The sequence below is a fragment of the Puntigrus tetrazona genome, chromosome 7, assembly GCF_018831695.1.
Source record: "Puntigrus tetrazona isolate hp1 chromosome 7, ASM1883169v1, whole genome shotgun sequence".
Classification (NCBI taxonomy): domain Eukaryota; kingdom Metazoa; phylum Chordata; class Actinopteri; order Cypriniformes; family Cyprinidae; genus Puntigrus; species Puntigrus tetrazona.
In genome coordinates this window covers 22,495,815-22,520,136 of record NC_056705.1, presented here as the reverse complement: position 1 = coordinate 22,520,136, position 24,322 = coordinate 22,495,815, and the positions used below count along the sequence as shown (strand labels likewise).

The following is a 24,322-nucleotide window of genomic DNA, read 5'->3' as shown; positions in this document are numbered from 1 at the left end:
TGGCTTTGGGCTTCACCGGTCATGTAAATACGTCACATAAGCCAACTTTTCAACTGATGTTTCATACGGCTTTGCAAGAGAGTTTTGTTTGTTTTTGAGAAAGCTATGCAATTTAATACTGATGGATACAACAGAGGTTTTATTAGGGGATAACATATCTGAGCAACACAAATAATTGCTCTCTACATTCTGGATAATTAATGATGTGTCGACATTATAGATCTGTATAAATGGATAGTGAGCCCATTCTACTTGCCTTAGCCTTCACTACGGCGTTTCGCTTGTTTTGCGACCCTTCATTTGCAGTTTTTCTTGACCTGTTGTTTAAAATCAGTTTATCCTAGCGCTCTGACAGCTGGTATAACATTTGTATTTACACAGTAACTGGTGTAGCTCAAACAATAAGGCATAGGGCTAGCAATTTCATTGTCAGGGAATGCAAGAACTGATAAAACAAAAACCTGCAGTTGCTTTGGATTAAAGCGTGTTCCAAAAGCATAAATGCACATTAAAACCTGACCAGGCAAAAGGGACGTGGAAAAGAAAAGGTTAGTTTTAGTTGCATCTGAATTGCGCGCGTTCGTGGTAAACCGGTTGAAGGAGAGGTTAGCTACATAAAAACCACCCGAGCGCCTGACGCCTGCAGCAGGATCTCAGAAAGGGTGAACGTCCGCTGGAGCTGTTACAGAAGTTACTGCCTGGTTAAAGCCACAAAAAAGACACAAGACACAACGGGGCCGGACCAGTGGTTTCGTCCCGCCCCCGTCACTCATTCAAGAGATAGAGTCAAGATGAGAAAAGTTCAGGAGCACCTGAAGCAATGAGCAGCAAAGCACATCAGCATCGTTTTCATCTTTTCGTTTCCATCAGCGATATCTATTAACCAAATTATGAAATGACATAATTTTTTTTGTTTGTTTTTTGCCACTATGGGTCAACATTTTTTACTTCAAAACAGTGTCTTCGGTGCAAGTGTCTTGTTCGCTGTGCTCGTTTCGGTAAGTTTGTTTCCCCCCCCCTCCTCTCTCCATTTTCCTTTCTTTTTCTCGTCTTGTTAAGTGTTCGTGTTTAAATCAGCGTTCGTCTCCGTTTTTCAAAGCTGGTTCTTTAAAGCAGCAGCTACTAGTGTCGTGTGTGTTAAAAATTAATCATGCTTGCATGACATCCTGTGCGTCTGAACCTCATCAGTTTCTGAAGTTCCCTCAAGAGCTTTAACTATAATTTAACGTCGCTTTCGAACGGGTTCGTTCTACTTTTAAACGTAATAAAACGCGTTTGTATGCGACAACAAGAACGACGCTATTCTCCAGTTTATCTGAAAGGGAAATGTAGGCAAATTGACGCATTTTGTGTGAGTTTATGGAAAGTTGTCAATAACTTCTGTTCCTACTTACAAACTGTTCCCCAAAACTCTTCACCGCATGCGCAGCTGTAAATTAGTGCCCAATAGTAATGTTAGTAAACGGATATTTCCCCCTGTCTGCTTAATAAACACGACTTTTAATATTTTTTGTTATCAATCATTTAATGATTAATGCTGCATATAAGTATGTGCGAACATTTTCCATTATGTTCTCTTTAACCAGAAGTGCAACCGTAATCTATGCAAATTCCTGAGGTTCATCTCATCTGGGTCGGTTGGCGTTGGTGTGTCAGATAGAGATTGGCAAGTTGACGGACAGCAACAGTTTTTGGGATAGGTTTTGTCCTGACAGTGCTTTACTGAACATGTGCTCCGTTTATTTTAAATAACCGCACCAATACGGTATCTTCTGACCCCAACTTCTCGAGGTGTAGAAGTGATGTGTCATACGATATCACGTTTCGCCTTAGTTTGCTTCTTATGCATGGTTGTATGCAACCGTCACCTTTGAAGCGATGTCTTTGTTAAACTTGAAAGCTGCTGGTGTAACTGGGTGGAGACGTCATGGACAGTTTTGTCCAAACCCAGATAAGGCCTGTGATTTTTAAGGAATGGCCTGCACTGATTCACAAGTAACCAAATGATGATTCCACTGCCTGATATCCCTGTTCTCTCCACTTGCGTGCCAAATGGCATTAATCCTTGATGCGCAGCAATTAACACCACCAGGAAAGTACAGTGTTTTGCATGAATGTCTCATGAAAACAATGCCTGGCCCATTTAGGAAGAATAAACTGCTGTGGGCAGTAGAGGAGAAAAGGGGAAACTGTGACATAGAGCTGCGGAACAGGGAAAAGAAAACGGTCTAGATCCCCACCTCCTACCCCCACCATTCCCTCTCTCATTTCTAATCACCGCAGCCATCTGTAGTGATAACCATTATTATGGGTGGTGTTGCTATTTGAAGAAGTATTTTTACAGAGACCATTTTATGGCCATGCGCTAGGCCATTTCGGCTGTATAGATGAATCATTAAAAACAAGTAGACGAAGGAGAAAAAATGAATTATTGTTAATTATTTGGTGTATTGGTTTCATTAGGTTTTTGAAATTTTCTGTTCAAGCATCAAACATTTATACCCAGAATACTGAGCCGAACGTAATATTGTTCTCGATGTAATTGTCGTGGTTTTTGTTTGTATGTTTTTCTTCCTTGTCTATTAACTTTATTATGTTTCTGTATTCTGTCTTCTATACTAGAGTATTTCCCATTAGGCCAAAACTTTAATGAGAATATATATTTACACACAATTTGGTGTGTGTTATGTGTAATTAAAAAAACAAGTTATTTTATTCATATAATTTCCACTGTATTGCCCTGACATTATTTCCACAGTCAAGTTGTGTCAGCCACTTAAAATCACAAAAATGTTAAATTTGTTAATTAATTTAAAATAGCCTAACATTTAGAAATAGCTTCAAAAATATAACTTTATTGGCATATTTCCATGCATTATTCTGTACATGGTATATATCACACTTGGTCATTTTAAATGGTAATGTACATTATGCTAATAATTTAAACATATAATGTTTTTTGTGCTTATTTTAGTGCATAATGTTTTGGGTAAAAGTTTACCTTTGTGTTCAATACAGACCAACAACATTTTTTTTTTGTAAAACATTAAGTATTTCTTTTTTATACTACTATGTACATTTCTTGATAGCTTAACCAGCTCCATTTTCGAGTGGCTGTAAATTAGAAAGTAAATAAAAGAGAAGCTCTGCCTGAATTGTGCAACTTACTTGAAAACGTGCTTCATTTCTAAAGTTTGGAACTTTAGTGCATTTCCCCAAGTTTAGAAATCCAGTCATCTGTCAAATAAAGCTCATCTCTGTGCCCTCCCAAAAATGCTTGTGTCCAGTTATATAATGCCCTCTTGTAGAAGGATTCTGGCCTATTCCCGGGGTGGAATAGATTAGACACACACACACACACACACACACACACACACACTCAGACAGTTCTGTGTTCAACGTAAATTTTGGTCCATTCATTCACATTCAATGGGTTATTGTATGTCACGGCTAGTTAAATGAACACAAACGTAAAAAGTTATGCGTCATAAAATTGCATAAGCCATGAATAAACAGATAATGTAGCGTTTATGCTAATAAGCCATTAAAGTTGAATTGAAAGAATGCTGCTCCGTTGAATTATGCTGCTCTTTTGAAAAGAATAGGCATGGCAGTTTAAAATGAAACAATTATGACAGTATTTAATGTGAAGAATATTGTGTACAACCGGTCATTAGATGAATATTGCATGTATTTCTCCTGTAAGGTGGAGTTTGTCTCATTTCTTGTTCTGTCTACACAACACATCTTCAAACTCCTTAGTAAAAACATTCATACAGAAGTTTAAACTTCTCTCTCAGGCGTGCACACGCTGAAATTTAAAACACCCACTCAGAGGTGTGTTATGTTAGGCAGCCTTTCATCATAGCTGGGAAAAGATTGTAGGTTTATCTGTACATTGCCCAGATGGAGAAGTAACAGCAACATGCAAATGCAGTGTCTGTCGCTGTGTATTTGCATGCATTTAATAGGCTGTTAAAAGCCTTGTAGCTCAATAGGAAGAGCAGGCCTCTTATACAATCTGTAGTGATGCAAATGCGGAGTGGCACAAACTCATCACGAACAATTTGTTTTGTTTGTTTGGTGTTAGATTTTTGCGTGTTCTGTGTATGTACACTAGTACGTGTGACAGGCTTTACTGTATTACAGTAATGCTACGCTCTAATAACACCCCTGGAGTGTTTACACTTGTTTCTACGGACAGATGTGACGATGATCTCTGTGCAGTTTGTATTTTGAGCTCTCTGACCGTCTTGATTTGGGAACAGTCGTCTAACACAGCAGGGCGTGTTGCTAAAACGGCTCTTGTCTCATTTCGAAATGAAGAAGTTTGAGGATTTTTGTTTGTAGTTATATTTTGACACACGTTGGATATTCTCTGAGAACAACTTGAGTTTGACGCTGAAACTGCTGAAACACGTTTAACCTCAAAGACTGAATGTCACAGCCTGCTTTCGCTACTGAACTTCCCCATGCAGCGTTTATAAACTCCCTTTTGAAAATACGTTTGCAGCGGTGCGTTGCTAAACGCATTTAGATCTCGTTTGATCTAACTTTTAGTACCATTAGTGTGGTCACACTCACTTCAAAAGTTGGACCAAAGTAATATCTGGACCAACTAGTGCCATCGGAAATGAAGTGACACTCTCGTTCAGGCCTTTTTCCTGCGGGCAGTGGAAGGGCTGATCTGTAGAGCTGCAGATAAGAAAAGAGTCCATAGAAACGTATGAGTGCATGAGTTTGAGCATTGCACTATCAAATACAAATGGGGAAAAAAAGGCTACTTTAATTCCAGAATTTCTGTCTTTTTCATTAGTACAGCTGCAGGTATTGGGTAACATATACTGTACACTGAATAAATAAATCATAAAAATAGGGTGTATATTTCATTAAAGGAATCAGTGTTGTATAAAGTGAATTGAGCAGTGTTGTATAAAAAAAGTGAATTGAGCAACTGATTAAACTCATTCGTTTTTTTTAAATTTGGTGGTGATTGTCATGCTTTGCACATGGCTGAATATGGAGGGCAAATATTGAAATGAATTGCTGCTTAATGTGTTGAGTGAAGGGAAACATCTGTTAATGTTTAATGTTCAGGTTGACTTTTGAAAGTTTCTGGTTTCTTGAAGTTTCACCATTGTGCAGTAGAGCTTGGTTTTAGAGACCTGCATGTAATGCCACTAAGAATGACACTTTTATCTTTTGAGAACAAATAAGAATGAAAAAATGATTTTTGTTGCAGTTTCTGTTCAACATTCATAGAAGTTTACCCAACTATGAAAAGCCCGGAAATGTGAAAAGGGTCTACTGGCTAGTGATGTGTGTGATTTACATGCATCACTAGACATGAGACTAATGATTTGATTTCAACAGCCGGTTAGATATCATTTGCACATAAGTTCCTATTATGTATTATTATAAGTGTACATAATAACTTCCTTAATAGGCAACTGAATTTCCTGTCTGCAATGTCTGTTTGGATTTGAGATGAAGTCAAGAATACCGCATGTCACTTATGAGATATTAATAAAGCCAAAGTCTAGATGGTAGAGCAGTGTTTTAAGAAAAAAAATGCACTCTAGAGTCTGTATATTCCTCACTCAGTGAGAACTCCTGCTCTTCTAGTCTTCATTTTGTGTATGTTCAAAAAAGACCAGTGTCCTTTTTCTTTTTAGCTGATTGTGTTTAACCGTATAGAGGAGAGTGGGGTGACTTGAGCCACCCCTGTATCTTGGACTCTGAAAAAACACATAAGGGGAGCAGAAGGCACCCATTTGCTTTAAAAGTTTCTGACTAGTCAGTTAAAATGTGTGCGGAACTGATGTTATGGATGTTAAGTCAAAGGCAGCTTTATCCAGGTTTAAAAATATGAATAATGCGTATTAGTGATTTAGTGATATAATGCTATTGAAGGATTTTCCAGACTATTTGCAAATTGAATTGCATTTTCAATATGTGACTGCATAAATTGTGACATAATCCAACATTAAATGCAATTTTGGATTAATGTTTACATCGTCGCTTTTGCGAACGCACAGTGACTGCCATATCTCAAATGAAAAAGCAAAGTCCATTTGCAACTGTATTTTCCATGTCTTGCTTTATGAGCCTGTCATATTTAAATAGCAATATTTATTGCCATGTTTGCGTTTTTCTTTTCTTTTCTCTACATCGTGCATGAAACCTGCCAAAACTCAAATGCAATCGCAATTCCCTTTGCATTTGAATTTACGATGTTTACATCAACGCTGTCAATCAAAGTGAGGAGGCGGGACCTTGCAGAATGCTTTGATCATGAGTTAATCAACGAAGACTAATCGATTCGTGCCTGTGTGAACGAGCACACAACCTTCTTAGCACAATACATATTTCTATATTTTTCAATACCACATACAGTGATTATATCCTGCTAACATAGCAGCAGGAGCAACGGTGCACACAATAGATCAATATTCACTGTTAACCAAACGCTTTTCTACTGTCTCTCACTCTGATTAATGCAAGTAATAGAAGTGGAAAATACCTTTTATTTTGAACAATTAGGCTACAACACTAAAAACTTATTTTATATTAATATACAGTTATTAACAATAAAGGTTAAAAATAAGACCCACATTACAAATAGCTACGTCTTTTATAAATGAGAAACTGTGATGCGTCATGCAGCAGTACTTTCAAGCAAAATTATCATATTTATATAATATTAACATCATATTTAACATTTATACATTTCATTAAATGTCAGTAATAGGTGCATGAATAATAGCGATCTCAAAGAAGTACTTCTGTCCCAAACGTGTACAGTAGGATATAGTTAATATAGTAACTCCCCATCAGTAATGCTATAATGCTATAACCGCAGATTTAAAAAGAAGCCCAATATTTTTTGATGATTTATTATCATTAATATTATTTATTATTAATTATTTATTACTAATAAATGAGCCTGCAACATATTAAACTTATCTGAAAAGCAAAAACAAGCTTAAAGAAATCTGTAAACTGCAACAAAAGGAATATATATATATTGTATGGCCATCATCATCACATAAAAAGTTTAAATTACAAGGCTGGGGCCAAGAAAAATAATTCAAGGTTATGTCTTGAACTTCCAGTGTGGTTTTTGGTCTTTTCATTTCTTCTGACATATCTCTGTCTCTCATGTGTATGTTAACTTTTTTCACACATTTTTTTGTACCTGTCACTTTTTCATCGTCATCTTCACTTTGTTGCAATTTGTTGCATAAGGAAAATTAAACATGGTACTATTATTCCTATAACGAAAATATATAACCACATGTTTATTTGTTTTTCAACTAGGCAATGGTAGCCATGCTTTTGTCTATCTTAGCTCCCTCTAAGCCGGTAAAACCATGTGAATATTTGCCTGTTAAATTCCTGCTATGTGCTTTTGGCAGTTTTGCAGCAGTTTGATGCTTAACTAGTAAACAAAGACAAAACTGCAATAGTTGACCTGCACTTTAATCCCTGAAAAGGACAGTTTTTCCTCTCTGCTGCACCCAGACACTCGGCTCTATTCTCGCGCCCTTTGGGCGAACGCGTGGAGCGCGCGTGAGGCGAAATCGCTTGGACAGTGAAGACTAACCGAGTCATTATTATTGTTTTATTACTCGGAAACAATCACTTATAATAGTTATGCAAAAACAACAACATTAAAAAATGTCTAGGCAGCGGGCCATATATGCCTGCTAGGCCACGATGCTCCCGATAGCCGGTCTGCCCCTGATTAATTGAATACCACTCCTCAGCGTCTACTTTGGATTACAGCGTCTATCACCTTCTTTTTGAATATGATTTTTCTCCAATGAAGGGAAAATCTGGCAAATACAGCATTTACACCGGTTGGCTACACTGCTGCAGATAGTGTGTCAATTAATGTACTGGAAAGTTTGACGAACATACATAAAGAAACGAAGTTGCTTGTCAGATTTCCCTAAAAAAAGCAACTATATATTTTTAAATAAGCCCAAATAACCGCAACCCGTGACTAAGGATATTTTCACTCAACTTTCCAAAAAAAAGAATCCCGTGTGTAATACGCGGACTTGGCATTTTGTGTACTGTAGCTCTTGCTGTTAGCAGGATATAATCGCCGTATGCTGTATTAAAAATACAGAAATATGTATTGTGCCAAGACGGTCGTGTGTTTGTTCACACGAAGTGATTAGCAGCTGCGTTTAGAGCCTTTATCGATACCTCATGATCAAAGCATTCGACACAGTCGTGTATCTTTTGACTAAAATGTTTAACAATTTCAGTGACCATTAATTCTTCATTTGAATTCAGGTTTTAGTTAATTTTACTCAACCAACTTCAGTTAAAGATTGAATTCTTAAATTTAAAACTGGTCAAGTTAACTTTAAGAACAGAAACACAGCTTGTAAAATGAAATATGATTATTCAATTATTTTTAAAAGTGGTAAATTATCTTTAAAATGTCACATGGGTTTGATTCAGATTCAGTCAGGTTGGCAGGTGCATGTTACCCACTGACTTGGATCAACTTATCCCAAATTAAATTTTTTTTTTCCCCCATTTGGAATCATATTTTTAAAACATTTGGTCTTGGATACATTCTAATCCTGTAATAATAGCTTTACCTGTAATAATAGCTTTTTAAAAGCTAGATTATGACTATATTATACATTTAGTCATGACGCATAGTCTATATCTCATGGATAAAACATTTTTTATGTGTGGCATCAGCAGGCATGCCACACTTGTTTTAAATCATGTGTGAACTCTGATGAGGATTATCAAAGAGGCTGTATTAGTTACATGCTATTAAAACTAATAACAGATATTATAAATAAAGGTAACACTTTATTTTAAGGTGTTGTAATACAGAGTAGTCACCTAATTATGTACTTGGTAGTAGCCATTGCACTTGCATTAAATAAAATGTTTCTTATCCTGAGACTTATGTAGAACAGGCAGCTACTGTTACACGTATGAGTGTGTCAAAAGATGTTTATGAAAGTATTGCTGTTACCAATAAGGAAGTTGTGGCTCAAGCAAAGAAAAAGAGATCAGATATTCTTTTACAAATTTGACAATGAAGATGTCCCAGATAAGCAAAAAATCATAGCCAGGTGGTGGGTGTCAATTTCATAATAGGCCAGTGAGTATGCTGCTCAGAAGAGCTAGGAAAGGGAAATGGGCAGAATAATAAAATGTAGTAAAATATCATGCCATGCACATACATATATAGACTTCACATGTACTCGTCTTTAATATAATTATGCACATTTTAGAATAATACCGAACTCATATACGGTATAATAATACCGTATATTTCAACTTTTAGCACAATTTGTCCTTTTAGAAAAAAAAAAAAGTTATAGTAAAGTAACTACAGAACTAATTTCACTGGTGGGTAAATGTAGCTTATACATTATACTATGCTGTGTATGCTTCCTCTTTCTTTCATATAGATCTTCTCTGACGTCACTGTGGTGCAGATAATAGATTTCTGTAACAGATATTGCACAATGGAATTTGAAAAAAGTCACAGATGTTGTGCTTTATTTGTCGTTTAAAATTTGTTACTGCTGTGGATTCATGTGCTGCCAATCAGCAAGTAAAATGTATGTATAAGTAATACATCTGACAAAGTTATGATGTTGTTGTTTTCTTCCCCAGATCCCTCGTGGGAACTCTGACTGTAAGTATAGTCATCTCTAAACCGATATATAGGTTTTTATTTGTGCTGTCTGTATCAACGTTATTTATCAGTACTTGAAACTTAAACCACTTGATGTTATTTGCATCGTCATATAATGTTGGGCATTTACCTAACGTGTGTCTTTATTTAGGTGCAGTGTGCCAATATAAGACAAGCTCCTCAACCTCAGACATCACTTTGTTTGTGGGGGACAGCTCCTCCTGCAGTGTGCAGAACAACAGCATTACAAGCGCTCAGAATAGCCTCACAGTAACTGGACTGCTGCCTGGAAACACGTATTACTTCAAGATCAACTGTTCAGGCGTGTGCTGCGCAAACCTCTCGACCAGTAAGTCTTCATCCCTTCTGATAATGGCTTTCGACATTAAGGCCGCTGTTGCCCGGGAAGGATGAAAATAATATTTTTGCCTTTTTCACCCTCAATCACGTTCATCGTCACATTAACCGTATGCACCTTTCTCGTTCTTTCGGACACTCACATTCTCAATTTTTCTCCATTTGCACAACAGACTATTCCAGCAATCTGACTTTCACGCAGCCCAACTCCACCTCAGTGTATGTGAACTGGACAGGCCAGTTTCCACTGATCAATCAGTCTTTTACTCTCCGTAAGTCCTAGCCGACCACAATCAATAACAAAAACAGTTTTTACTTTAGAATGTGTCGTATTAACTTAATACTAAAAGATATTGGGATGTGGTGTATTTTAGACAGATGAAACCACACCTTCCTTTTTATAGAGTAGCGTCTTTGTTTAATTTGAGTAAAACATGAAGAATTAAAAAAAACAAAAAAAGGTATCGCATATCTAAATCATTGAATGTGTACAGATATAATGCATTGTATAATTTTATGAATAATTGTAACTACAATTAATATATAATAATGCGGTGGCCAAGAGCGCTCACACTCGCTACAGCTTCAGAAAACGCATGCAAATAGAAAATGCACCAGGAAATGAAGAAAACGTGAGGAGTTTGACAGGACGTGCTGCAAATGCTCACAACACAAACAAATGAAGAAATGCGCAAGTAGCCCACACCACAACTACATTACCCCGTCAAAAACAAATGAACAATTCTTTTTTGCCATATTAATTCCCATTTCTTATTTAGGCTAATGCTATCTAAAAAAAGCTATGAGGAAACATGAGGAGGATGTTACAATAAAAAAAAATCTCACCTTTCAGAGCAAACACTGATAAACATGTTAGTCACTTTGTGGTTCCCTTTAACATTTCCGAATTGGCATTTGACTATTTACAGCACATTTCTGTTTTTGCAGCTTACTTCTTTATTCTTTGTGTTGTGAGCACTTGCAGTACATGTGTTGTCAAATCGATTGTTTTCTTCATTTGCAGTTGTTTTTTCCATTTGCAGTGCTTTTAGAAATGAAAATTGTTACACTATGCATTTTAAATTTTGTTATAATTGTTTATAACAGGACATAATGTATTACAAATGCACATCATGAATAAATATAAGGAATAATATCTTTAATAATAACTTTTTATAATGCATTATACCTAAAGGCTTTAAATAAAAATAAAAACCTTCATTTCTAAATGAAAATTCTATCATCGTTTACTCATCTTCATGTTATTTTATGGCTTTCTTTCTTGACTTGAACACAAAATAAGATATTCAACTAAATATAAAGATATTTAAATAGAATATTTTTCTATACAGTGAAATGAGTGATGACCAGAGTCTGCCAAGTTCCAGATATGATGCAAAAAATATCATATGACTTGTCTTTTAAAATCATATGGTATGATAGCTTTGTGTAAGTAATCAACCAAACATTTTGAAATGTTTCCCCTCAGATGAAACTCTTACATTATTGCATGTGACCTGACTGATTGCTAAAAATCATATTGGAATATGAGCATTAACAAATTCAATTTGAAGACATTTCCTTTTTGGAGCTTGACAGCTTTAGTTAACCATCCACTTTCACTGTACAGCAAAGGCGCCATAAATGTTTTGCTAAACCTCTGTAAGTAAATGACAGACTTTCATTTTTGGGTGTCCATGTCCACTTTCTTACACTCGCACATGTCCACTCTCTTGCACTCACAGGCCCTGAGTCTGTTAGTAACCTGTCTGTGAACTCCATCACTGTGAGCTCAGTGAACCTGGACTGGACACTTCCAAATGGCATCAGCCTGTATTATAGAGTAGCTTGGGGTGTAAACCTAGTCACTACTAACCAGACCTCCATGCTAATCTCACAACTTGCACCCGGCACCAAATACACCTTCAGCGTCACCTCGGTGGCCTCTGATAACCGCACTGAGGGCCGCGCTGCTGAGATTTCCCAAAACACAAGTAAGTAGTACTATAGGCTCGAGAGCAGGGAGTTTAAGGGTGTCTTTATTGTGTTGTGAAGTAAATCAAAGGTTTGTTTGTGTGTTTACTTAATGTTCAAAAGTGAGTGAGACTTCTTTTTTATGTTCTTCTAGGCTTCGTTTGCTTGATTAAAATACAGTAAAACTCTAATATTGGGAAATATAAAGAAACATTGTAATTTTTTTATATATATAAATGGCTTCCCTTTATAAGCTCTATTCAGTGTTATTCATCAGCAGCTTTTTTGCTTGCTCAGATGAAAATAACCCTTCTCTATCCCCTGCTCCTCTTTTTTGCCGCAGTCAAGACTTTCTGATTTTAGAAGTATATTAATGATATCTGCTTTGATCTGGTCTGTTTGACCCTTGTGGGTCAATATTGCTAAGTGTCAGTCATTTTCATGATAGTGGTCTCGACAGAAATATATTGATCCCTATAATAAAGCTGAATTTTTTTCAGTGTCACATAATCCTTCAGAAATAATTCTAATTTACTGATTTACTGAAAATCTCTTTTCAATTATTAAAAATAATTAATTAAATTAAAATAGTCGTAATGCTTAATTTTGTGGTGGAAAGTGTGATGCATAAATAAGTAAAAAGAACAACAAACAAAGAGCCCAAAATTTTGAAAAGTTGTGTGTGTATATTAGTGAAAGTTAATTACCTAATTACCTTTGCATAGGTCCAGCACAAGTGGAGAATATCACTGTGCTGAGTTCCAGTAACAGCAGCTTGACCGTGTTCTGGCCAGTCCCTCTTGGTCATGTGGACTCGTATATGGTGAACGTATCTGGTGCTGAACTGAACACATCCCTCACCTGTAGCCCTCCCATCAACTCTTCAGTCATCAGTAACCTCATGGCAGGACGTCTTTACAACCTCACCGTGACCACCATCAGCGGAGTCCTGAGGAACAGCTCTAACATAGTGCTGGTTGCCACTAGTGAGTCAGAAAGGCTTCACACTCTTCATCTCTATCACCATAACATCAAACACAACCCTACATCTGCAGAACCATCATGTATTTGTGTGTGATATTTCCTTTAGAGCCTAACCCACCCGAAGCTGTCCGAGTGAGTGAACAGACAAATGTGTCTGTTTCTTTGCTCTGGTCGAAACCCTTATTAATGGATGGAGTCGCTGTGTCCTATGAAGTGTCATATAGGTCTATCCAAGGGGTCAACCTAACTTTGAATCAAACATACTCTTTAAATGCGACGCTCACAAATTTATTACCCGGCAGTCAGTACGACATCTCTGTGGTCACCGTAGGAGTAAAAGAACTCAGGAGCTCATATATAAACCTCCCTGCATATACAGGTACTGTAAAACACAGAGTTAGTATGCATTTTACCAAAGCTGTTGGGGGCAAAAAACTCTGATTAAATCTACAGTTAGATTTACAGTATATTTTTACAGGGCGCATGGTTCATAAGCATGTTTTTGTTTCCACAGCCTTTAATGCAGTGCAAAATCTGTATGTTTCTGCTGTGAGCACCAAGTCGGTCAATCTTACCTGGCTCCCCCCTAATGGGACCTTCAGCCTGTTCTCCTACAGCATCAACATCACTTCACCTGATCAGACTTTCAATACCACATCCAACAATTATCAGATAACTTTGTTGCAGTCTGGGACTCAGTATAACTGTAGCGTCAGAGCACTCATAACAGCTGCCAACATATTTGGACCCTCTCAGCTCATACAGTGTAATACCAGTGAGTGTAAATGCTACACATCTCTCTCTGAACTGCAGATGTACTGTCATACAGAGTACAAAATGTTAAATATGCAAAATGTGACATTTTTGAAACTCCTACTTTGCTGCATATTAATAGTTAGAAAGGTAGTACAATATAAATAAAATAAATATGCACAAATAAACAGCCAGCATGTTAATTTTAATAATTAATTCAAATGAATACTTTCAAATTAAATATGCTGTTAAATAAATATGCTTTCCATTGGTCTATGGTTTGTTAGGATACAACTATTTGAAAGTCTGGAATCTGAGGGTGAAAAAAAATGTATATACTGAGAAAATAATCTTTAAAGTTGGCCAATCCCAGCAATGCATATTACTAATCAAATATTAAGTTTTAAAATATTTATTGAAAAAATATCTTCATGGAACATCTTTACTTGATGTCTAAATTCAGTAGCCTTTTTCAAATTTTAGACAAAACAGTTTATAGTTTGATAAAAGTATCAGCTTTTAGCCAGAACATTAAAATAATTATTTATCCATATTGTCCAGAATATTAATATTAATCTTTACCGTAACAGACTTATGTCAAGATATTAAATCATTGATGAATGATGACGAGTTTGTCAGGCTTAATGTACAGTCTGTATAATGGATTGTGCTGGATTGTAACATCTTTAAAAACACTTTTTGGACAAAACATCCTAAAACAACTTCAAAGTTTGTGAGTTTTGGAAATTACATGTGTTCTAGAACCTTTATACAGTTCACACCTTTTGAAAGACAGCAAGTCTATCTCTCAGAAGTCTTTCTTTCAATTCAATATGGCTCCTACATTGACTATGGTCTTTAGTCTTTTCTTACTTCAGCTCACATGCTTTATTATGTAATAAGTGCAGAATATGATTATGTGCATTCTCTTTTAGAGCCACTGCCAGTAACTAATTTAACAGCCTCTCCTGTTGGCACCACTGAGATGTATCTTTCATGGCTTCGTCAGACTGACTACAAATCTTCATATCTGTATAACGTGACTGTAAATGGGGAACGATGGATACAGAGCACCAATGAGACGGCAAATTTCGTTACCCTAATCCCCGGAAACAACTACACCTTTACTGTGCAAACTGTAGCAAACGGCTTGAGCTCTGATTCTGTAACCATCTTTGCATTTACAGGTATTATAAATTCACATATTACTTAAACACTTGTTCCTTTTATCCTGCAACCCATTAATGGCCTCCAGTGTTGCTTACAGATTTGTCTGTTGGTCTGTGCTATTGAATAGTTATTCCTCCTGTCTTATTGTGTGTTAACAGGGCTTGGTAAAGCATCCAATATTTCTGCAGTTAGCACTACTCAGAGTATGAGAGTGGAGTGGAGACCGCCTAATGGCACTGTGAGTCTCTACAACGTCACAATCTTGTTGAACGGAGCTGTTTTAAAGGCGGAAACCCGAACGAATGCCACAGCCGTGGTGTTTTCAGACCTGCTGCCTGGAACTCAGTACAATGTCGTTGTCACAAGTATCAGTGGACCCACAAGACAAGACAGCGATAGCGTATCCAATGCCACCTGTAAGACCCTTCACACACCCCAAAAAAACCACACACTTTGAATGATGTGCGTACAAGCCCTACACAAAAATACAACAACTGTTGTATCACCATATACTGACGTGTATGCGCTTTGTTCCTGAAAGCATATGCTTTACTTCCTTTTCCCACACTCAAGGAGCTGACTAATGCAGTTTTTAGAAATTGCGCAAGATTCCTAAAAGCTTGAGTTTTTTGTATTGGGTAATACCATTAGCTTTTTGTGTTACAGCTGCAAGTGGTTATAAAACCATTAATATTTCATATTTTTATAACGTTTGAGTATATGAGAATGTCACATGATGGCCTGTAGGTGGAGCTCTATGCCTGTGTGTGTATCAGAGCTGTGATTTATGTTGTTGTCATTCCAGTGCCCACTCCTCCTGGCGAGTTTGTGATAGTGCAGAGCACGAACTCGCTGAACATCAGCTGGGCTCGACCACTTAACATGAGCTCAGTATCACACAGCTTCCAGCTGTCCTACAACAACACCACACTGACCTGTGGCCAAAACTACAGCTCTCTGACGGGACTCAGTGCAGGTGTCCAGTATAACATCAGCGTGAGAACTCTAGGTGCAATGGGATATTTCAGCTCCCCTATGTATCGCACTGCATATACAAGTAAGCAATGCACATTTGTTTTGTGTTTTGTTTTGATGCCATTTTTGCCCTCAAGGGCATCGGGGGTCAACAGGGAATGCATATTTGTAGATTTGTAGAGCCATGTGGTTAGCCGTGGACAAGTATCTGATTTTATATGGTGGTTGAGATATAAGGCTGTGATATTGGTAAAATAAAATAAAATTTTGCTTGCTACTGATGGATAAAAATTACAGTATATAAAAATCATTCAAATATCTTCATTTGAGTTCTAAAAACAAGTCTTATGGGTTAGGAATAACTTGACGTGAATAAATGATTAAGTGAATAAATGATTGTAGAATTTAAATTTGTAGGTAGTCTCTTTAAGGAACATGTATGTATTTTTTTGGTTTACAGATCCTACTGCTGTAATTGATGTAAGAGTGATTGAATATACAGAGACTAGTATAACTCTGAGGTGGCAGCAGCTTGATGTTCAGCAATCTGATTACTCCTACCTGCTCACCTTCAAACACCCTAATGGCACAGCCGACCAGAGGACTGTGAATACCACCACAGCGCAGCTACCTTCACTTCAGTCGGCCAGTCAATACAATATCAGCATTGTCACACAGACAGCTGGTGGCACCAAGTCTGATCCCCAGTTTATATCTGCCTGCAGTAGTGAGTACACACAGCACTTAATACATATTTATTACATATATCATGCTGTCACAACTGCTTTACAGTCACTTGTCTGTTTGTTTTCCAGAGCCGTTTCCAGTTTCCTCTGTTAACTCTGATGTTCTGAATGTTTCTGCTGTGAAGCTGAGCTGGTCTCGTCCTCAGCAGTACCTTAATAGCTTTTCCTACCAGGTTTTCGTGTCCAGCCCCACAGAAAATATTACGAATTTGACTACTTCATCTGAAAACATCACAGTTTCAAACTTGCAGTCTGGCACCCAGTATCAGATCAGTGTTTATAGTTTCGCCTGTGGCATTTTGGGACAACCAGTAAACATTTTTGTCTTCACAAGTATGTACTCCCACACATACTCACCCCTTTTATACACTTTTCTTTTTTTAATCACTGCCTTCGGAAAGACTGTACCTGAATATTTCTAACTAGTCTTAAAATATACAGTATGATTGTAATTGTACTTGATATAATAATAATTCAAAAAAATTAACATGTATACATTGTTAATGCCTATATTTGAATTATTGCTAATACCTGTGAGAGAAACATAATTTAATTCTCCCATGTCAGGCAATAAAAGTGAACTCAAACTTGAACATACTCTCTTGTTGACCCAAACAAATTATTGCTATTGAAAGGGCACTTTACATTTTTTTTCTCCTTGTCTTTTTTCTTTAAAGAGCCCTCTACAGTGGTTCCAAAACTAGATAATCAACGCTCTAATCAGTCACTCTTGGTGACGTGGGATCATCCTGTTGGTGGGCTGGACTTATACATTCTGAACATCAGCAGTGAAGGATGGAGCAGCTCTGAAGTTCTCAATAGCACTGAAAATAATCACACCTTCAGTCAACTAAAAGCAGCAACTGTCTTCACAGTCACTCTCACAACTGTCAAAGGAAATTTCAGGGAAGCATCTAATGCAGTAAATATGGCAACTTGTAAGTATTAAACTCCAAACATAGTTATGAAATAATGTGTTAGATCATTTTATGACTTAGAAAGCAAGCATCGTTTTTAGATTGTGTTAATACATTCTAATTGCGTTGCAGGTCCAAACAGACCAGGAGATATTAAGATCTTGTTGAAGACAAATCATTCATTGCGGTTTCAATGGGATGAAGCTGAGAACATGACGCCTGGCAGCTTCAACTACATCCTGACCTACTTGCCCAGCTATAATACCAGTCAATATTCCACTCCTAATAACACGTTCCTTCTGGACGGCTTGCGATCTGGAACACCCTATTTTGTTTCTGTGGCTACTGTAGGCCCGATGGATTTCCACAGTGACGCTATTACAGTTCAACAAACCACCAGTAAGTTCTGCGGTTTCAGAATTGAAACATATTCCACAGTATTATTATTCCAAGTTTCTTCTCCTCTAAAGTCTTCATCCTTTTGCCGCATCTTTTTTTTTAGAGCCTGACCCTGTCCAAAAGCTACAAGTTATTGCCACAACAATAAATAACATTTCTGTAAATTGGGAAAAAGTGGAAGGGGTCCCAAAATATGTAGTAAGACTGTACAGGGAGAAGGAAGAGAAAAGCACAATCACTGTAAATGACAACATGATTATACAGAGTCTGATGCCTTCAACTCTCTATAACATCAGTGTGCAGAGCAGCACTCTTGACAACACAGAAGGACAAGCTGAGTGGCTGCAAGCATGCACGGGTTAGTGAAAACACTATATGCTGTATATACACTCTATCCTTTAAAGCAGAACTATATTAAAAAAGGCATTCATAGCATTCAGCGGCGAGTTATTTCCTGTGCTGTGTAATTTTCACACAGACATGTCTACTTCAAAAATGCTCGTACAATAATTCTGAAACTCTTTTGACCGGTGTAGTTCTTTTGATACGGTTTTGAACATCTTAATTAAGATCAAATGATGATTTGTGGGTGTGTTTTACTTTGTGCAGATGCAGCTCCAGTGGAGAATGTGAACTGTATGGGTCCTGATTTAACCTTTCCGATGCTTACTGTCTCATGGAGCCCTCCTCCTGGAAATTACAAAGGCTTTAATGTTAGGATGAACTCGTCTGACACGACAATGACCTTGAATCTAACCCATAACTTCACTGGACTTAAGTATAACACTCTGTATAAAGTCATGCTCTGGACAGTTGGTTGTGGGAAGAGCAGCACTGGGGAATCGATCACCTGTATGACTGGAATCACAAGTAAAGAAAGTTACTTCCTTTGTATTTTGTGTTTATATATGGGTGCGTATCACACATTTCTTTTTTTTTATGTGTGTGTTTGTAGAACCTGATGTACCTAAAATAACAGCAGTGAGTATATATGAGCTGCAATACAACAAGTTTACTTTGAATCTTCATTCGGACATCTTTAATGACTCAAACGGTCCTGTTCTCTATTATGGAGTGCTTGTCTACTCTGGCTCTATTGGTATGTCAGATAAACCTGAGACTTTTGTGTTTTTCATTAATTTGTATTTGTATAATTTTATTTAACAAAATGTCTTTCCATTAGTCGCTTTAATAACTGGGTAGTGAACAAAATATCAATTCAACATATCGTTAAAAAAACCCAGTAAAACCTTTTTATAAAAGAATATTGTTTTTGAATACATATTAAAATATAATCTATTTCTTTGAGACAACAAATTTTTTAGCAACTATTATTTAATTCTTTAGTATCACATGATCCTTTAGAAATAATTTTGTTAGGCTGATTTGTTTTTGTGTTTTTAATCAATAATATTTAAAAAAACACCATTTATTTATACATTTATGGGAGGATTAAAGTTAAAAAATATGCAAATATATATGTATATTATAAAAAAAAAGCGTTAGATTAAGTAATCTTCGGTTTTGCAGATTGCTTGGACAAGAGTAACACATTTGATCAATGTCTGTTGAACACCTACGAGGACTGGAAGGCAAAGCGATGCAGCACATTCCTGGCTGTTGTCAGGAAACAGGGTCAAACAGGGTCTAGAACCGTACAGACGCAAACCATCAGCATTGGAGATGAGACTATGTGGGCAGGTTACAAAAATGGAGAACTAAATGCAAAAGACACTTACAAGTAAGTCAATATACTTCCCAAACTTTGAATTAACTTCAGTGCTGCATACAATAAAATCCATTACAACAATGTAACGGTTATTTCCATCACTGTAGTAAACTGAACTGCTGCTTTTTGTTCCTAATGCTACCTTCACAGTTGATCGTTGTCCTCTGTATTATGCTGCTATGTGTTTGGCTTTCTTTCAGTTTTGCTGTCATTGCTTTCACTCGTCTGGAGATAAAGAACAGTTTAGTGGATGTTTCTAAATCATACTACTCCGTGTCTGAGTTTTACCAAAGTCCTGTCACACTGCCAGAGAACCCAGGTAAAGACAGGGACACTTTTAGACACGTTTCATGAATTCAAAAATCTTATATTGTTGAAAACACTTTTTTCTAATTTGATTTTTTTTTTTTTTGTCTAATGAGTGAGCCTGACTTATGTATACATAAGGACCAACCGTTTTAGATCCAAATCTTTCTGTCCGCATTTCTAGAGCGCATACATAAATTCTATACATAATTTTGGAGTTCACTTTATTCTTTCTCCGTCTTTCAGTGGTGATTGGAGCAGCAGCTGCAGGAGCTGGTGTTGCTGCTCTTCTTGTTGTAATCATCATCGTGGTTGTGGTTTGTAGAGGGTAAGACATTTTACAGATTTCATACATGATTCTTGACATTAGGAGTTTTGATTCAGAGCTAGAGAGATGTTAGATTTAGAGGATTAGGGGTGTAAAGATATGAATGACAGTGGCAGCTAGATAATTACATTTTGTGCTCTACAAATCTAGTCACGTTTAAAACGTATCTGTTTAGCTGTGCATTTATTAAATGAACACTGTGCTACATCTGGAATGACTGCATTGTATTTGATGTATAAACATTTTCTATTTTTTCCATTTTTAAAACAATTTGTAAATCTTTTTAAGGCTTTACATTTTTTGTATTGTTGTGATATTATTATTATTATCATCATCACCATTCAATTATTATTTTATTTTAAAGTACTTTGAATTGCTGTTGTGTATGAAATATGATGTATGAATAAACTTACAGTGCCTTGCCTTGCCTCTCAATTACACAGGAAGCAAAGAAAAGATGATTCTACTAGTGTTCCTATCCACTCCATAAGGTTAGTGTACAGGTCTCCTCAGAACAACATAATACACCCTGAACAATAGAATCAATAAATATTGAGCCATAATATGTAACCTTTTTTTTCTTTTGTTTTCTTACAGAAACAAAGTGTAAGTAATCACACATTGTTCACACACATTTTCATAAGTATTTGACTGAAAATTACGACTACTTTACATTTTCTGCAAAGCGTATGTTTATATAATTGCATTTGTATTACGCTACTAAATATTTACTAAATACAATGTTATGTGGTGTATTGTATATGTATTGTATAGTTAATAGCTGTATAGGTAATACATCTCTTATCGTGTGTTATTTAATGGTGACATAGGAGTAATCCAATAAAGGTGGAGGATTATGAGGCTTATTATAGGCGGCAGAGAGCTGATTCCTTTTGTGGATTTGCTGAAGAATTTGAGGTGATTATGTCTTTGGCTTCTCTGTATATTTAAAACTGATCAAATCTAAATAGCAATTGGTATTGCATCGAGTTTTTTGTCCAAAAACTGTAGTAGCAGTTTGGGATTTGTGTGCTCTGACTGTGTTGTTTCCTTCTTCATTTATAAATACGTGACATGCACTTGTGTCTCTTTTATTTGTAATGTAAATGTAATAAAATCAGTAAAAAAGAGAACGTTTTGATAAATGTATGTATGTGTTTGTAGGATCTAAGGCCAGTTGGGATAAATCAGCCGAAGACTGTCGCTCAGGCCCCTGACAACAAAGCCAAGAATCGTTATAACAATGTGCTGCCATGTAAGAACCACAGGACTCACGTGTTTCCTTTTGTGAAGTTACACAACACTGCGTTTCCTCCACTCTGTTGTACACGCATTGCCCTTGTTCATAATAATTCATGTGTTCTTGACAGATGATTCATCTCGTGTCAAGCTCTCTGTGCTCAGCAGCCCATTTGACGACTATATTAATGCCAGCTACATGCCGGTAAGAAGGGAAATCTGCAAAAGCTATGATATTTAGCTTTTTACACAATCGTCACACTAGCCGTGTTATATTTCCAGGGTTACACATCAAAGAAGGAGTTTATCGCAGCCCAAGGGCCGCTGCCCTGCACTGTCAATGACTTCTGGAGACTGATCTGGGAGAAAAACATACACACTATTGTCATGCTCACAAAATGCAATGAGCAAGGACGGGTACAGTATACATTCACGCTTCACTTTCTCTTGATCTCACCTGTTAGAGGCTTCGTTCCTTATCTGTGTTCATTTTTCACTCAACCACTACATATTCAGCGTTCACGTCCTCATTCAGCATTTTAAGATCATTTGTAATGCCTCATCTCAGGCATTGGAACTATTAAAGAGCTTTTGCCATCTTTATTTTGTCCCTCAGGTAAAATGTGAAGAATACTGGCCAGCAGACAAAAAACATTTCAACAATCTGACAGTGACGAATATTTCCGAGATCCCATTGGAGGACTGGACTTTGCGTGACTTTGAAGTGAAAAACGTAAGCCTATATTAATATTACAGTGAGACTCAATCATTACTAAAAACATGACATGTTTAATGACATGTCACCTATTATCTGACAAATGATACAAGTATAAAAAATGTTAAAAGTCTGAATTATGTTCTCCTTCAAATGTTTGCAGTGACACAAATATAACATGTGAGGTGAAGTACTGAATGATTCCCGTCCCCACAGGTGAAAACAGCAGAGTCCCGATCGGTTCGTCACTTCCATTTTACCGCGTGGCCAGACCATGGAGTTCCTGAGACCACTGAGCTTCTCATCAACTTCAGACACCTGGTCCGGGAACACATGGACCAGTACTCAAGACATTCACCAACACTTGTGCACTGCAGGTACTTTAATAGTTCCTGAACTCTTCTTCAATATATACAAACAGGTCTACGCAACACTGTTTTATTATTATACTTCCACAGAGAAAAATGTCATTTTCATCTTTTTTTGTTTTGTTTTGTTTTAATATTACAGTGCGGGTGTAGGTCGCACAGGAACCTTCATTGCCATTGATCGCTTAATCTATCAGATTGAGAGGGATGGTGTAGTAGATGTTTATGGGATCATCCATGATTTACGCATGCACAGACCACTCATGGTTCAGACAGAGGTACATTCATTATATATAAATAATCCTATGATTTGTACGCTATAATGGCCATTATATTCTCTTACAATGCTGGACTTTACATTCTCTGCTTTTGCAGGATCAATATGTGTTTCTTAACCAGTGCTCCATGGACATCATCAAGTCTCGGACTGGAAACAATGTAGACTTGATCTACCAGAACACAGCTGCACTCACTATATATGAGAACTTTGAACCCTTAAAAAAAGCCAAAAATGGCTACCATAAGGCCTGACCGTCTACCTTACAGTTTTCTGCACTGCTGTAAAAAAAAAAAAAAAAGTTTCTCTTTTATTTTTTTAAATTGTTTTATTTAAAGAGGGAAAAATATTTATTAAGAACTTTGTTTATAAAGGTATGCAGGTATGCAGAATATTTTAAAATGAGGTTTTATCAAATACAGAAATGTAGCTGCAGGGATGTTTTGTGAGAGTTTTGATACAATAAAACTGATAACCATTCAAGTATGTAATATGGCATTATAAAAACAGCATTTCCACAGACATAGACTACAAGTGAATTACGTAATGCATGAATACAAATAATAGACATGTGAACATGTCACATGGCACTTTTTCATCAGTTATATATAGCTGCATTGTTTATAAAAAAACACCTATCCTGTGATTTTAACACAGCAACTAGACTTGGTAACCAGTAGACTAGTAAATTGCTCAGCATATACAGTGGCATTATCCATTAAGAGAGATGCTGTAGGTTGTTGTTTGCCAGATTGCTGTTTTCAGGTCTTTGGCTTTAATATATCTATTATTTCCAGATGTCAGGGGCCAAAGGATGACCTTAAATGGACCATAAGTACAATACGTATTTAACAGTAGCAATCTCTTTGGTTATTTCTGGAATTATTTTCAGTAAAGATTCAAGCTGACCTGTCTATTCCTGGATTGTAAATGGTTTTTTTTTCCCCTTTAGTATAAGGTCAGTCAATGTTTAGTAAGCCTACTGATAATTTATTACAAAACGTTTTTTTACCAGAGTGTGACTCTGTATCATGTTTGTGCACTTATATAACTGTTATATTTGTACATAATGTATTTTGTTCAGACTGAACTTTCAAACTATTCTTTTCACCAAAGTGTTGTTCCAGGGACGTCTTGCTTGTGTGGTTTTAATATTCTGTCATTTTCCGCACAGATTTTTAAAAAAAAAAGAATTGTTCATGGAAACTCTGCTGGTCATGACAGAGAACCATACAGATGAACTCTGTATTATATTGAGATTAAAAAGCTGCACTTTATGTCACACTTACTGTGGTGATTTCTGTCTAGGTCCTACATGTGTAATGATAAGGAAGGAAATCGATAAGAAAAGGAGTTTGCTCTGAAATGAATCGCTCTTTACCCGAAAATGATATTGACAG

General features: G+C 36.7%; 1 protein-coding gene across 3 annotated transcripts; it reads left to right on the top strand.

Moving 5' to 3' along the window:
- The first annotated feature begins 767 nt into the window (after positions 1-767).
- On the top strand, positions 768-24,199 carry ptprja (protein tyrosine phosphatase receptor type Ja). 3 transcript variants are annotated; one of them, XM_043245830.1, is made up of 31 exons: positions 768-998; positions 9,664-9,685; positions 9,837-10,034; positions 10,216-10,314; positions 11,788-12,036; positions 12,742-13,002; positions 13,107-13,379; positions 13,515-13,775; positions 14,689-14,940; positions 15,082-15,339; positions 15,729-15,980; positions 16,359-16,625; positions 16,714-16,977; positions 17,322-17,582; positions 17,694-17,960; positions 18,064-18,318; positions 18,570-18,830; positions 18,916-19,059; positions 19,491-19,701; positions 19,890-20,008; positions 20,242-20,323; positions 20,767-20,814; positions 20,921-20,929; positions 21,154-21,241; positions 21,488-21,578; positions 21,694-21,767; positions 21,845-21,979; positions 22,179-22,295; positions 22,494-22,654; positions 22,788-22,923; positions 23,021-24,199. In XM_043245830.1, the coding sequence occupies exons 1-31, from the start codon at positions 930-932 to the stop codon at positions 23,174-23,176; spliced, it is 5,340 nt and encodes a 1,779-aa protein (XP_043101765.1). In that variant the 5' UTR covers positions 768-929; the 3' UTR covers positions 23,177-24,199. The 3 variants fall into 3 exon arrangements, with proteins under 3 accessions (XP_043101765.1, XP_043101766.1, XP_043101767.1); XM_043245831.1 differs by lacking the exon at positions 11,788-12,036; XM_043245832.1 differs by lacking the exons at positions 10,216-10,314; positions 11,788-12,036.
- The last annotated feature ends 123 nt before the right edge of the window (positions 24,200-24,322 follow it).